This window comes from Festucalex cinctus, chromosome 5 (assembly GCF_051991245.1).
Source record: "Festucalex cinctus isolate MCC-2025b chromosome 5, RoL_Fcin_1.0, whole genome shotgun sequence".
NCBI classification, from domain to species: Eukaryota; Metazoa; Chordata; class Actinopteri; order Syngnathiformes; family Syngnathidae; genus Festucalex; species Festucalex cinctus.
In genome coordinates this window covers 30,351,638-30,367,808 of record NC_135415.1, presented here as the reverse complement: position 1 = coordinate 30,367,808, position 16,171 = coordinate 30,351,638, and the positions used below count along the sequence as shown (strand labels likewise).

The 16,171-nt window shown below is 42.1% G+C and overlaps 1 protein-coding gene across 6 annotated transcripts; it reads right to left on the bottom strand.

Annotated features, from left to right (window-relative positions):
* Nucleotides 1-3,278: 3,278 nt before the first annotated feature.
* Nucleotides 3,279-12,202, bottom strand: tbx16 (T-box transcription factor 16). 6 transcript variants are annotated; one of them, XM_077522905.1, is made up of 11 exons: nucleotides 11,712-12,202; nucleotides 11,430-11,633; nucleotides 8,179-8,275; nucleotides 7,946-8,099; nucleotides 7,742-7,844; nucleotides 7,112-7,276; nucleotides 6,888-7,034; nucleotides 6,738-6,808; nucleotides 6,571-6,656; nucleotides 5,618-5,831; nucleotides 3,279-4,007 (listed from the first exon to the last, which is right to left on the bottom strand). In XM_077522905.1, the coding sequence occupies exons 3-11, from the start codon at nucleotides 8,192-8,194 to the stop codon at nucleotides 3,581-3,583; spliced, it is 1,383 nt and encodes a 460-aa protein (XP_077379031.1). In that variant the 5' UTR covers nucleotides 8,195-8,275; nucleotides 11,430-11,633; nucleotides 11,712-12,202; the 3' UTR covers nucleotides 3,279-3,580. The 6 variants fall into 6 exon arrangements, with proteins under 6 accessions (XP_077379031.1, XP_077379027.1, XP_077379029.1 ...); XM_077522901.1 differs by having other exon boundaries at nucleotides 8,179-8,454; nucleotides 11,712-12,201; XM_077522903.1 differs by having other exon boundaries at nucleotides 8,179-8,454; nucleotides 11,716-12,201.
* Nucleotides 12,203-16,171: the final 3,969 nt, after the last annotated feature.

The window sequence follows — 16,171 nt, the reverse complement described above, 5'->3', positions numbered from 1 at the left end:
ATCCATTCTTCCATCCATCCATCCATCCATCCATCCATGCATCCATCCATTCTTCCATCCATCCATCCATGCATCCATCTGTTCATCCATCCATCCATCCAACCATCCATCCATCCATCCGTCCATCCATCTGTTCATCCATCCATCCATCCATCCATGCAGTATCCATCCATCCAGTATCCGTCTATCTATCCATCCATCCATCCATCCATCCAGTATCCATCCAGTATCCATCCATCCATCATCCATCCATTCTTACATCCATTCTTCCATCCATCCATCCATCCATCCATGCAGTATCCATCCCTCCATCCAGTATCCGTCTATCTATCCATCCATCCATCCATCCATCCAGTATCCATCCATCCATCCATCATCCATCCATTCTTCCATCCATTCTTCCATCCATCCATCCATCCATCCATTCTTCCATCCATCCATCCATCCATTCTTCCATCCATCCATCCATCCATCCATTCTTCCATCCATTCTTCCATCCATCCATCCATCCATCATCCATGCATCCATCCGTTCATCCATCCATCCATCCATCCATCCATCCATCCATCCATCCATCCATCTATCCATCCATCCATCCATCCATCTATCCATCCATATATATATAGAGAGAAATATTTATTTTTGTATTTGTTTTTGTTTTGTTTGTTTTTTTGGGGGGGGGGCAGTTCAGTGAAAATCAACAGTACTGTCTATTCAATATTGTTGAATCCCTATAGAAATGTATTATTTCTGTATGTTATTATTCAGACTTCATCCTGAAAAAAACTATTCCACTTCTGCTTTCGTCGTCGTCCTTCCAGTTGATCATGTCAAAAATTCCGCCCGATATGGCACTGACGAGCTTTTGCACAGATTTCCACCAATTGAATGTTTCAAATCTTTTGAGGCACGTGGATTCACACAGGTGGACCGACTGACACCATCAGCGAGCGTAATCGTTGTCGGCTGACTGCTTTTATTCCGGCCCAGCCAGTCTCTTGTAGTTCCTCCCCATTTGGCGCTGGGCTGCCCTCCATCAGCTTTATGCTGCTTTCCTCTCAAGGGTGTTTCCTCCACATCTGTTAGCCCACCCCCAACATCCAACATCCCCCCACTTGCTATCTTTCACACTCTCGTGCTGCTTGTCTGGAGGGACCCGCTGACACCAGTCGCGGACGTCCGCCATCAACATCCGTCAATCGTTCTTTTGTCGAACTCGATTGGCACCAAGGGACGCTTCCAACAAATGTCTTGCACTTAAGCACACCGCTCCACTTTATAGACATCTTAGAGCGAGTCGATGTGCTGCTCTTTGACCATTTTCGGAGCAATTAAAAAGGGCCACATTTCACCTTAATGTGTGACTGGTGATGACACCCTGTGGAATTGTAAAAAAGCAAAAAGGTCCTTTTCATTTTCAGTCTTTTTGTGTAGGAGAAGCCTTTTTTCCCTTATGGACGACTCCTTGGCAAATACTCAGTAGACTGCTATTCAACCTTCTCATAAAGATAAATCTATATTTTGAGAATTTCAATTTTAAATAGGGGTGTCAGGCGATTCAAATTTTGAATCGTAATTAATCGCATGACTTCCATAGTTAACTCATGATTAATCAATCAATCAATCAACTTTATTTATATAGCACCTTTCATACATTTAAAATGCAACTCAAAGTGCTGGACATCCATAATACAATAAAATAAAAGAAAGAACCCCCCCCCCCCCCCCCCCCTTAAATGAACTCAAAATTAACGCACTAATTTTGTCTGGGGGAAAAAAAAGTGTCATCTAATTTTTAACTTTCCACTGTTTATTCCCATGCAAATCTCAATCAAACCTTTATTTTCCACATTCTTAATGATAAGCATAAACTAGCTAGGATAAGATATCATCTCTAAAAGTGTAACAATATTTCTTTGACTTTGAATGCAACAACTTGTTTTTTCTGAAGTCAAAGTGATTTAATTGGCTGTTTGCGTTGCACAGCAGGACAAAACTGACAAAGGGGCCGAACATTGTGGCCCCAGCAGCCCCCCCCCCCAACAAAATGAATTGTACACTCGATGAGATGTGTTTTTCTGGAGGAAGAGCCCCGCCCCCAATCCCAAACACCCCCCGAGCCTCCATTTACAACAGTCATTAGTGGCTCGTATCCATCCTGGGTGGAGGCGCAGCACTCAAGCTTGCGTTTTCCACTTGTCAAAGGGTGGCCAACAACAATCCCCCCCCCCATTGTCATGCTTTTTGGAGCTTTTCACATGAAGAACAAGAGTCGTGCTTTGCTTTATGATGCGAGTGGGTAAACCTCAGCAGGTGAGCTGCACTCGCAACTTTCATTCACGCTGGGCCTGTCCAAACTGCAGAGTGACGCTCGTTACAGACACAATAGAGAAATACAAATAAACACCACTGGAAGATGTGCCGCTTATTAAACATGGCAGAAACCTCAATCAATCAATCAATCAATCAATCAATCAACTTGATTTATATAGCACCTTTCATCATACATTCAAAATGCAACTCAAAGTGCTGGACATCTAGAATACAATACAAAGTTAAAAAGAAAAAATGGAAAAGTCATCCCCATGATCGTACCCACAGACACACCCAAAAAACAACAGACACACGAAAACCACAACATGGCGGGGCACAGAAGTACCCTGTAAGGAAAGACACACAGTGAGATGGATGAAGAGCAGCCGTCCCTCTCAATTTGGAGGCTCCCCCATGAGGAAACACTGCAGCTAAAAATGAAATAACAATAACAAATGAGTAAAAAAAAAAAACGGACGTGCCTGTATTTGGAAAGTTTAATGAGACAACACAAAAGAGGAAAGTGCGTTTCCAGACAGTAGCAAAACACCGACTTGAAATGTTGATTTGATATGCGGCGAGCGGCTCTTGATTTAGCATCATTTGTTTTATTTGTTGTACGTTTGTGCATTTCAGAAGGACGCTGCTAAAAATGTGGCTTCAAATTTCTCGTTACAGAATTTCTGCAAAATACTCCACTTTTTGTATCGCTTGCGTCAATCATGAATGACGCGTTATAATAGTGACCGTTGTTTTTATGGTGTTGGTGCTGCTCGTACACGTACATAAAAATACACAGCGGATTTGCGTTTGTTGTTGTCGCATTTTATTCTTCAGCAGCCCCCCCCCCCCCCTCCCCTTGCTTTGTACTTGTGAAAAGTGTAATGCCAAAGTAAGAAATGGAATCGAATCGAATACATTGAATGCAAAAGTTGGCCACGTAAGATTTTACGAGACACCAAACGGACAATTTCAGCCTTTATTTTCAGATCACATCAAAATTGGGAGACAAAAAAATTAATTGCACACTTTCTTATGATTACTTTCTTCTTTTTTTTTTACAAAAATAATATATTCACCAGAAGATGGAATGAAATGCAAAATAAATAGACAGCTCAACAATAAACGAATTCCTCAGTATGGCATTGCACACTTTTGTAGGCATAGCAAGTTTCCGAGTCCAGCCAGACGGCTCATTGCTTGATATCGCCGATTATCGTCACCGACCGCACGGAGAAAGTCACTCGAGTCTCCAATGGCGACGCGCTCACCAGCAAGAATAAGAGAACAGCGGGTACTGGCTCCATTCCGTCACGTTGCCGTGGGGATAGCCGTGATGCACGGCCGGCGTGGCGTAATCGGCGCTCAGGTGGTGAGGGGGCGGGTACTGGGCCGCACCCGAGCCGCTCCACTGACCGAGCGGCTGCTCGGCGCCGTACGGGCCGTAGATGTGGTGGCCGAGGACGCCCGGCTTGCTGGTCACGTTGAGCACGGCCGGGTAGTCTTGGGGGCCGGGGAGATGCTGGGGGGGGCCGCAAGGGGAGGGGCCCACCTCCTGCGTGCGGGCCTTGGACGACTCGTGCTCATGGACGGCGACGTCGGGGACGCGCGACTCGAAGCTGCTGCGCCCCGAAGCGCTCGCGCTGCTGCCCACGCTGGAAGACGGCGACGGAGACTTTCCGTACTCGTGGAACCTGAAAAGAGCAAAACGGGAGATCAGACTCAAATGCTGTTAAAATACATGCGCAAATTGTGGGAAGTCATTTTTTTTCTTATTGAGATTATTTTTACAATTGAATATACGTTGCATTCCTTACATTGTCAAACATTCCCATCCATGTCCATATTTACCGGGATACTTTACTTATTTAGCCATTTTTGCCAGTCAAACATGAATATTTTGCCTATAATAAATGAGATATTTTCATTATTTTTCATGTACAATTAGTACCTTGAAAAACACATTTTGCAACTTACTGTCGACTGAAAATGACATCACAAGGGCTCAGGTAACCAATCACAGCTCAGCTTGTGAACATCACATGATCAAACCTCGAAAACAGGTGAGCTGTGATTGGTTGCCTGAGCCCTCGTGATGTCATTTTCAGTCGACAGTAAGTTGCAAAATGTGTTTTTAAAGGTACTAATTGTATGTAAAAAATAATGAAAGTATCAAATTAATTATAGACAAAATATTCACTTTTTATTGCTATAATGGGCTAAATAAGTGAAGTATCCCTTTAAGTGAATTGTGACATTTTCATCACCAAAAAAAATCACTAGCTTCTGGTGGTCAAAAATTCTCTTATCTTATCTGATGGAACACAAACAGGGAAGTCTTCGGGTTCGGAAATTCATTTTGAGTTAGTTGGTTGGGATAGCATTAGCATTGTTGCTGTTCTTGCTAGCATAAAGCCCGAACTCGCGGTAAGAAGCTACTTAGTAGTAGCCAGATGCTGATTCTGATACAGATCCAATAAACAATGAATTGCCTGATTAATTTCAAACCAATCTCACGAATAAAATGTCTTTTTCACTCTTTAAATGTTTGATGTCACACATGTAGCGTAGCACATGTGCCTCAGTAGCTCTGAAAAGGGAAGTGAAAAAGCGAAACGACTTCTACTTGAGGACAGTTAACCTAAAGCACAATAAATAGTCTATCGTTTATTTATATAGTCTTGATTATTACGCAAGCTTGAAGAAGAACAGATTTGATGTGAGAATGTCACACGCGTGTTGATTAAGTAGCAAAAAAATAGACTCATGCTAGCTGATTTTTTACAAGCTCAAGTATGAGCCGATTTAGCCAGCCAGGCCCGAATAATACCATTTATTGAAAGTCATTTGTACAAATAATGGATGGATGATATCTCAGAATTGTGTGTTAACCCGTAGGCAAGATCTTATTTTGAAATGATTCGGTCAGAACCATCACAAAGTCCAAAACGGGTCACAATGCCGTCTACAGTTTTTAAACCGATTCTCATGAATCGGTTACCCAACAAGAAGCTCTCAGCTTCTTAAAGGTTTGCTCAGCGGTTCTCAACCACTATTGGGTGTTTCAAACGATTAGCTAATCTTGAATGAAGCCTGATAACGATCCTCAGGTGTGTTGGCTGAGAGAGACGTGGAAAACAGGCTGGATAGGCTGAGAACCAGCCAGTGTTCGACAGCAAATTAAATGTCTACTTTCTTACTAATAGTAAGTCTGTTCTTTGTTACCTTTGAGTCAAGGAGTTAAATTATTCTTGACACAAGTTTCTGGACTTCTGACCACCTCCGATCTTTGCCAGTATTTCACCTGTACGGCTGGTAAGACGCCGGCGCAGGAACCAGCTGCTCGGCGTTGTAAACGTCCCGTGATTCGGCGTTGGGGGGCGAGCCGTTCCGGTTGCCGTGCTCCCGCTCGGCAGACCAGGGCGAGTAGCGCTCCTCCTTGATCTCCTCCGCCTCCTTCCTCTTTTGCAGCGCCGCTTCGTCTCCCTCGTAACCCTCGAAAGACGACTTGCAGAAATCTGTGAGGGCGGAAACGCTCGCGATCAAGTCAGGAAGCGACCTTGGGAAAAACCTCGGTTCTCGCTTCTCTTCTGCGTTCTAGTTGAAAATGACCATTTGGCCTCGCATGACTTTTGCTTCGCCATTTGGTGAATGCCACGTTCTTTCCACGTGGAGAATCGGTGACGAAGATTGTGGCTGAATTTAGAAAATGTTGTATTTCTTGACGACATGGACCGTTTAACTCATTCACTGGCCGCCATTTTCACATTTCGCAATCCCGTTCGCTCCCGGCTGTTTTACTGGATTTGGACTGATTTTGCAAGGCCCACAGAATATTCTGTTCAATTGCTATAAAATCATGGAACCTATCAAAAGAAATTTTAAAGTCTCTTCTTTCATCAGGAAATTTTTTTATTTTTCTATTTATTTCTGTTTTGCAGCAATTAGCATTAGAAGAGAGATAAGTTTCATCAGTTTTCACAAATCTATTTAAAATTATAAGTAATTGGGCTTTTTTTCAACATGGCTGTTGTTGATCTCCTTTGCTCTGCTGCCACCTGCTGGCCGTTTGTGTAATAACTACCATTTCTGCAACCGTTCTTTGCAGTTGAGAGGCTGCATCAAAGCCTTCTGTATGCTCTCGCATAAAAAAAAAAACAAAAAAAACGTATAAATACGTCTTTGGGACACTTAGAACATTAAAAAAACAAACATATTTACACGTTATTGGGAGAAAATGTGTTAATGATCAAATACCTGATGGACTGTCCTCCTCGGGTTCCCTGTTCATTTGGGAGAGTTTGACTTTCTTGTCCAGGTCGCCCGGATTCTTGTTTGCGCGCCTGCAGGTGAACCATCAGTAAAAACGGTTTCAGTAGATCGGCCATTGTTCATCTTTTTATTAGCCATCGTATCATTATTACCTTTTCTTCGTTGTGCCTTCGTCACGAAAACCTTTGGCGAACGGGTTATGGTCGATCTTCAGTTTGGTGATCTGTGGCGAAGAACATCAAAAGTTCAAGATTAGAATCTCCGCCCGCAGTCCGTAAAAGCCTCCAGAGCGGCAAAACGACCTTCGTGTTCTGGTAGGCAGTGACTGCTGTGAAAGACGTCTCGGGGAAGGTGAACGTCTGGAAAACGCTCCAGCGGACGCTGAACAGGTCGTCGGCTTGGACGATGTGGAAGCGCGGGTGGTAGCGATGCATCGAGTGCAAGATAATCTGCGGACGGGCGCAAATTAAGCAGCTCAAATTTCGGTACTTTTTCATTGGCTCGCTCGAATCTGTTTGGAATTTACGTGTCCGTGTTGGTCCAGAGTGTTGTTGGTGAGCTTGAGCTTGAGGAAGGAGATGGACTGCTTCATCCAGTGGCTCCCGGGGGCCGGAGAGTCCGGGTGCAGGTACGTCCTGCAGGGGGGCTGCGGCTCCGCTTTGCCCGCCACCTCCCATTTCTCTTTATTCCACTGCAGGACGCAGACGGAACGTCATGAAAGGCTAATCTGTCGTACTGAGCCAGCCGAGCGGCGGATGGGGAAGTTCGAGGAGGACGATAGAGGAGAGAGTGAAGGATGGCTGTGCCACCCACTGAGGTCGGGGGTTAGCACAGTGGGCTCCCAGCAGGGGATAGAAAAACAGGAAGAGATAGCACTCTTTGATGTTCAATGTTAGCGACGGGTGGGTGGGGGGGGGTGACAAACCTGTCTGGGGACACTGAGAGAAATCAACAGGCAAAGAAAATATGTCTTGATTCAATGAGGGTGAAATTGACCCCATCGGAAAGGTTAAAAAGTAGCTTTGTCCGTATGCTTGGTTTAAAAAACCCCGGGCAGTATCTTATTTTGAAATGACTTGGTCAGAACCATCAAAAAAGGCGAAAACCGGTCACAATAATGCCGAATCAAATATACAATGAATACGACGTGTTTTACCTTATATCGGAAGCCGTCCTCTGGCACCATATCAACCAGTAAAATGTACTTTGCACAAGGAATGAGACCGGACAGATTGACTTTGCAGTGTGGAAACATTCTCCTGGAACGCAAAGCGAGCGGTGTGAAAAGAAGACAAGAAGACAAGGAGAAGACGCGTTTGAGCGTTAGCTGATTTGTTTTTTTTTTCTTCCCGCATCTCACCTGCCCGGTTTTGTGATGATCATCTCAGTTCCAATCTCATGGAAAGTCCTCCAGAGTTCCGGGTCCTCCAGAGACATGCGGATATTGCCCTGCAGATACGCGTCGCCCGAAGACATGGCGGGCGGAGGAGGGCCGCTGAAGTTGGCCTTCAAGTCTATGAAACAAGACGGAATGAACTCGTTTTTTTTAAAAAAAACAACATCCGGATTGTTGTGCACGAAAAGCCTACTTACCCCTGATGGACTGCATTCTCAAGATTCACCAGTCTAATATATATATATATATATTTTTAAATCCTTTGTAGAGGGCCAATAAGGAATCCAAGTTTGCCTTGCGTCAAAAAAAAAGAAAATCCAGTCAATTCATCCAAGTCGCATCGGTGATGTGAGCATCCTTTCAGTCCTTCACTCCGGGACGACGGTGACTTTTTAAGGGCGCTCCCGCAGTGGGTGGGGTCAGGGCGGCCATTCGCGTGCTTTGAAGTGGCACAATGATGAGTCGGCGCCCCGCTGTGATTGGAGGTGGCAGAAATCAAAGAAACTTAACAGAGCCTTGATACCGTCCCCACAGGAAGAGGCTCGGAGGAAACGCGTCTTTATGAACTGCTAAGAGACTTTTAAACAAATATGGACGCACTTTTCCCTGCCTGTGGATCGCGGATGGAGGCCAGTGGAACCAATACTTGTGTAAAGATCATTCACACAGACACAAGCGCACACAAAAAAAAAGTGTGCTATGTGCGAAATGACCTATTCACTTAATCCCGTAAAAAGAGAGAGAAATTATGGCAGCCAGTGAGGAAAGAGGCGGGACATACTGTCATTCCAGAACAAAAACTAAAAAATAAACTCATTTTAAAAAAAAAATCTTTTGACAAAGATGTCACATGTGTCTCAAATCTTAACGTTTAATCTTAAAGTTTCGTCAAGCCATATTATCATACTCAATCACAACATACATTTTACGTTAGCCACTTTGCACTCAGCCTGCTTAGCTGCATTAACACACTTTCACATTATTATTTTTTTTAATAGTCTTAAACCAGTCTACATATTATCTTAACTGTACTTTACTGTCGTTTCAACTAAACATATAAACATCTTGAATCTTAAATTCACATTTTGACCAGCTATCGGTGCGCTAAACCGTGAAGCTAATATGTAACATGAGCCACTTTGCGCTAGTTAGCGCTAGTTATCTGTATAATGAAATACACGATCACATACTTCTCAAAACATAGTCTGAAACCATTCTACATATTGTCTGTTAATTTGTCTTTTCAAATAAACATATAAACAGCTTGTATCTGAATTTTTGACCAGCTCAACTGTGTGAAGAAGCTAACCTAGCTTATCTGCGTCTGTAGGTTTCATCGTGATGGCTCAAGTTCAACCAACGTCGTAATTGTGTATCTGTTATCTTTGTATATTGCTGTTCTGTTTTTGTTTTTTTTACAATGTCGTCAAAAATATATTCTTGAATCTAAAATGGCATCTGTAGCATACTTGCTTCCTGACTCGGCCTACTACACAAAAAAAATGTCTCTTTCAAAAACAAAACAAAATGGCAGACCATCTTGTGTTTGTCTTCGGGTGTAAACAGGTAAAACTGGTTTAGTCATTTCATTAAAGTCAAAGTCAATTCGAGTCTCATGAATACCGAATTCAAAGTCGAGTTGAGACTTTGAAATCCTACAATTGGCAAATCACGTCGTGGCTCCCGCCACCCTTTAAACACACGTCCACCTTCCTCTCTATAAAAGAAATAACACCGGGAGGGAAAGTCGGTGTGTAAGCCCATAATGGCGTGATGATAACACTCCTTCCACAGGTACATTTGACCTGAGGGCGTCCTGTCCTCTGCCACCAGTGGGCGCGCGCGTGTGTATTGGGGCTGTCTAGACAGGGACGCGCTCCGACAGATAATCTCATTAGGCGAGTTTCCCTGCGAGGGGCTACTTTCTGCATGTGGTTGAAAGCCTGCCAATTAACAACCAGTTAGCACCACAAGCCCAAAGTCAGCCCTGAATGGGACGAACAATAAAAAAAAAAGCCGCCGCCCTCCTGCAGCCGAAAAACTTAAAATGTCGGACGTGGGCCGGGACACACAAAGAAGATTTGAATTGAACTGATTTTTTTTTTTTTGCATAGTCACATCACTTCCTCCTAACTTTCTCATTGTTTTCCCGTGCTGCTTACATACAGAGCCTTCTCGTCACACCTTTTGTACTGAATTCACGAACTGTATGGAGAGCGACGCATAGAAACGGTTGCACTCACTTCAGAGAACATTCCGGACGCATAAAGATTCCGTGTGAAAACATTGACGGCCTCGTTTCGCACTCGCCGCGTCGGCTCGATGAGGGACGAAAAGGAAAATAACAGCAGCAGCTTGTAACGATGCACTTAAAAGATGCAGAGAGCAATCAGTTTACAACCAAGTGATCTGAAAGAGATATTTCTCTTATTTAGCCCATTATAGCAATAAAAAGTTAACATTTTGTCTATAATTAATTTGATACTTTCATTATTTTTCATGTACAATTAGTACCTTTTAAAAAAACACATTTTATCAAATTAAATACACTGAAATTTTATGACTTGATTGAGGTCAAAATAGCACAAATAATGTACAAAGTATATAATACTCTGCTATAGTACTCAGACGTTGTTTGAAATTAGATAGTCCTTATGATATAAGGGATACAAGTGTGTAAAAAACAAAATAAGAACAAATATTAAGAAAAGGTGTGTTTCTGTGAAAGGTGTTCATTTGTGGAATAATTTGGGAATTGACTTGAAAAGATGTGACTCACTTGTTGAAAATTGTTTAAAAGCAAAGTTTAAAAAAAATACTTATGTCAAATAAGAGCATGAAAATTGTATATAATGAGTATGATTTACAAATGTATTATGGTATATGTCTAGGAATTTCATGTTACATATGTTGCTGGATAATGCACGCATCATTTTATTTTTAAAAATATTAACCTAGTATTGTATTAATAATGAAATAAGTTTAAATATATAATGTGACTGGATAAGTTTTTAACTTCTTCCTACTCCCTTTTGAACATATAAACTGATTTTTTTCCTTCTTCTTTTCTTTTTTTAACTTGTTTCTCTTCTGTTTGTTTGTATGTTTATATGTTAAAGAAATCAAATCCAAATCAAATCAAAACATTTTTGCAACTTGCTGTCGACTGAAAATGACATCACAAAGGGCTCAGGCAACCAATCACAGCTCAGCTGTTTTCTAGCTTTGGTCATGTGACATTCACAAGCTGAGCCGTGATTGGTTCCCTGAGCCCTTTGTGATGTCATTTTCAGTCGACAGCAAGTTGCAGATTGTGTTTTTAAAGGTACTAATTGTACATGAAAAATAATGAAAATATCTCATTTATTATAGGCAAAATATTCATGTTTGACTGCCAAAAAATGGCTAAATAAGTATAAAGGAAGACTTTGAACGCTCTTTTCCTCACATCACGTTGGCCTTGAAGACGTGCGATGTTTTGATGCTCCTCACGTGAAGCCGCTTGTTGCCGAGGAGTCGTTAATCGCAGGTTGCGTGTGGCTGTCCTCACTTAGCGTTTAGCGCGTAGCACAAAGGCCGCATGGCGGCGGCGGCATCTTCTTGCAACCAAGTCAGAGGTCATCGGTCCATCTCGGTGTTGAGGGGTTAACATCTTGTCAAAGGTAAACAGACTTTCACCTTAATTCATCCGCACACCTCTTAAGGTTCTAATAATTGGTTGTTTACTTACTTACTGCTCCTCACACCCGCCTGAAGGCCCGAGCGGATCACCCCTGGAAGGCCGTCCACATCAAACAGGATTACAACCAAACAACACTAATCACTTATTTTTTAGTATTATATATTACGAGTACTTGCACTCTTTCACTATGAAGCCACGCTGAATTTAGAATTTGGTTTAGAATTATCTTCGAGCATCCATGAAAAATATGTTGCACCAAACCCCTTTCAGCAATTAACTCATTTACTCCCAATGACGTATAAATACGTTTTTTTTAATGTTCTAAGTGTCCCAAAGACGTATTTATACGTTTTTTTTGTTTTGATTTTTTTTTTATGCTAGAGCATACAGAAGGCTTTGATGCAGCCTCTCAACTGCAAAGAACGGTTGCAGAAATGGTAGTTATTACACAAACGGCCAGCAGGTGGCAGCAGAGCAAAGGAGATCAACCAGGGCCATCTAGAAAAAAAAGCTCAATTACTTACAATTTTAAATAGATTTGTGAAAACTGATGAAACTTAGCTCTCTTCTAATGCTAATTGCTGCAAAATGGAAACAGATAGAAACATACTTTTTTTTTTTTTTCCTGATGAAAGAAGAGACTTTAATTATTCTTTTGATAGGTTCCATGCTTTTATAGCAATAGAACACAATATTCTGTGGGCCTTGCAAAATCAGTCAAAATCCAGTAAAATAGCCGGGAAATGTGAAAATGGCGGCGAGTGAATGAGTTAACTCATTCACTGCCATTGACGGTTATAGACGTCAAAGTCCCTTCTTTTTTTTTTTTTTTTAAACTGTGCTGGCAGTGAAGGAGATCAATTCAAATCACTCATTCAGTGTACTTTTCCTGAAAATCACTTCCATAGTCCGACATAATGAAAAATTCATTTTGATCACAATATGAATGCGCTCATTGCGTCGCCTGATTCTGCAACGTATGAATATTTAAACTGTTTGACTCTTTTTTTTTTTTTTTTCATCCACTTGTTCACAGAGATGAACTTCACCCCATCGTTGCTTGTGAATGACTGAGCAATTCAGAGAAACTCCTTTTATGCCCACTTGTTCCCGATTCGCCTGTTCACCTGCGGAATGTTCCAAACAGGTGTTTGATGAGCATTCCTCAACTTTCTTTTTGTCATTTTTGCCACCTGTCCTAGTTTTTTTTTTTTTTTTTTTTTTTTTACTGGTTGCAGCCATATCATTCGAAGTTAACTCTTTGACCGCCAAAAATGTTTAATAACGATTAGTAAAATCACGATGTATGCCGCCTTTTTTTTTTTTTTTTTTTTAATCAATGGGCAGTGCAATGTCTAAGTGCACTGCTGTCTGGTCAATGGGTTGTGGAATAAAAAACACTCACTCACTCACTATGGCCAGCAGATGGCAGCATTCGATTTTCAATGGGCTGCCGGTGTATGAAATTACAATGAAACGTGACAAAATCTGAGGAAATGGAACGTTTTCAAGGATGACGTGAATGATAACGTGTGGCCGTAAAAGAGTTGATGATTATTTGCTAAAAATTGCAATCCAGGTTGGGCGGTGTCACACACGGGACTGGAACGTCCTTGCAACAAAACTTGGCGACGAGACCCGACGAAGGCCCGATGATGATGATGATGATGCCGATGACGTCACGCTCACGCTCAGTTTCGACATGCAAGGGCGCGGACCGCCATGCGTGGCCGCTGTTGTTCCGCCTCCCCCGTGTCGGCCATTTGCTTTCACCGCACGGATCCCCCTGTTAACAGCTGCCAGTATTCAGGATCACACGGCTCTCGAGCGGCCCAATAAAAAGCCCCCGAGTGGACCGACGAGAAATCTCACACCTTTGGCTCACATTAGCCGTGCGGCATGCCCCTTTTGACGGCCACTTTGAGGGGTTTGCGGAGATACGAGCCTCTTGGCTGGACGCGACGCCATCTTGGAACAAGCTCCAAATGTTTACAATTCGACAACCTAAGCGAGCTTAAATGCACGAAATGCAAATGTATTTGTCATCAATTTAAAAGTGAATCCTCTTAAAAACGTGAGCAGCAAGCAAGCGTCACATTTGGTCACCCCCCCCCCCCCCCCCCATAAGAAAACAAAGCCCACATCTCACCGGGGCAAATGACAACTTCACAGCACTTCATAAGAAACTGCTGGAAGTTGCTAATGAAGACTAATGACTTCCCTCGCGTCGCAGACTTCACACCCGAGCGTACGAGCCCTTTGAGCACCAAAGTGGTACGCAGGGTGGTCTGTTCAGGGGGGAAAAAAAAAAAAAACAGTTTCATTATTCGGGTGCCCATGTTAGGTGAGCAACAGGTGTGGCGTGCAGGCACAAGTCACAGCTAGTCTGCAACTCAACTCAGATTCTGGCTAGTGGACGACACCACTTAACCAGTACATTTCCTCTTACTACATTTGACCCTCACGTACTCTTAGCACTGGCAAACTTAATCATTGTGCAGTCCTACCTACTTCAAATGGTGTCATTTGATGTTGCTTTGCACAACAATGAAGTGTTATTTGCTTTCCAGACCTCTCATTTGACTTTCAAATTTTTAATTTTTTTATGCTAGAGCATACAGAAGGCTTTGATGCAGCCTCTCAACTGCAAAGAACGGTTGAAGAAATGGTAGTTATTACACAAACGGCCAGCAGGTGGCAGCAGAGCAAAGGAGATCAACCAGGGCCATCAAGAAAAAAAAAAGCTCAATTACTTACAATTTTGAATAGATTTTTGGAAACTGATGAAACTTAGCTCTCTTCTAATGCTAGTTGCTGCAAAACGGGAACAGATACGAATATCGATATATTTTTTTTTCCTGATGAAAGAAGAGACTCTAATCTTTCTTTTGGTAGGTTCCATTGTTTTTTTTTTTTTGTTTTTTTTTTATAGAAGTGGAGCACAATATTCCGTGGGCCTTGCAAATAATAAATGATTGTCTTACTGCATAGTGCACATGCTGCACGCCAATATAAATACATGAATATATATTATTATAAATTCTGTTTAGTCCAAAAGGAACTTACATAATTAGTCTAAATATACAAACAAAATAAATAAAATGGGTGTCAATTTTACGAGGAATGCCGCTATTTGCGAGCCGGCCCGGTTCTTATCCCCAACGGATAGCAGGGTTCCCTTGTGTTGCACAACAATAACTCATTTCCATATTATGGGCCCTGTTTTATTAAGAGTTAAAATCGATACTAATTTTAAGTCCATTGATTTTGTACAGGCTTATAATTCAAATCAATTTTCAATGATAACTCTTGATAAAAGGTGGAAGGCTGCATTGTGCAGTCCTACCTACTTCAAATGGTGTCATTTGATGTTACTTTGCACGACAATGAAGTGTTATTTGCTTTCCTCTCATTTGACTTTCACTTCTCACAATTTCCTCTTTTGTGGGTCTCCAGTAAACCGATGCGTTGTAAAAGTGCTGCCTGGTTGTCGTGCGCAAGGCCATGCTGAGCAACAATTGTGGATCGTGAAAGTGGAAACACCGATTGCAAAACACTGTGAAATCCCAGCAGCAGGGTGACAACATGGCGTCCATGTGTCATGTGACCAGCAGTTGACCAATCACAGCGTAGTAGCTGTGAGTTGACCAAATATCTACTGCTGCATTCGAGGATGCAATTCGAGTTGAAACTTCCCAGTTCCGACCTCAAAAGCGTTCGAGGTGAAAGTAAACAACCAAAATGGCGGATAGTGATAAATTCTTTTATATTTTGATCCTCAAAACTCAATTTGACCTCCAGAAAAGTTACCTTTTTGCAATTTCGTTTCATTTATTGTACTAATCTTATTTCATAAACATTCCATACAGTTAAGTAGTTTACCGTATAATTTCATGCTGGGATGTAGCGGCAATACTGTCACGTACGTTGTGTTACATGAAGTTATGGTGAATATTTATGAATGAAGAAAGCTATCTAGTTTTATACTCGAGTAAATTGTATTTTGCCATTCAGAGTGACGTCACATTGTAGTCCGCCGGTGAAGTCGAGGTCCTTTTGTTTTTTTTCCACTTGGCGAGTGGAATTTCCGAGTTCAAGGGGGCGTTCCCGGACGCACTTCCGGGTTTGAACTCTGATATTTCCGACTTCCGACCATCCTCGAACGCAGCATACGTCTCTGAGTTACTTGCACTGACTATTGCACTAATAATTTTTGTGGCTACTACGTAAATCGTTTTTTTTTTTTTAAGCTCAAGTTTAAAACAAATGATTCCGTATGAATGTACTCTAGCGAGACTCATTTAAAAAGCGTGTAGAATGTTGCCATCTAGTGGTGAACTAATAGAATGCAACGACCAACTAGTATGCTTAACAGGAATGATGGCGGCGAAACATGTCAGCCTCCTATAAGGTGTGATAGAACTTTTTATTTTTGAAATGTTTTTTTTTTTTTTTTTTGTCTTGTGTTTCTGTTGGACATTATGACCACTTGAAATTGGTTTGATGCA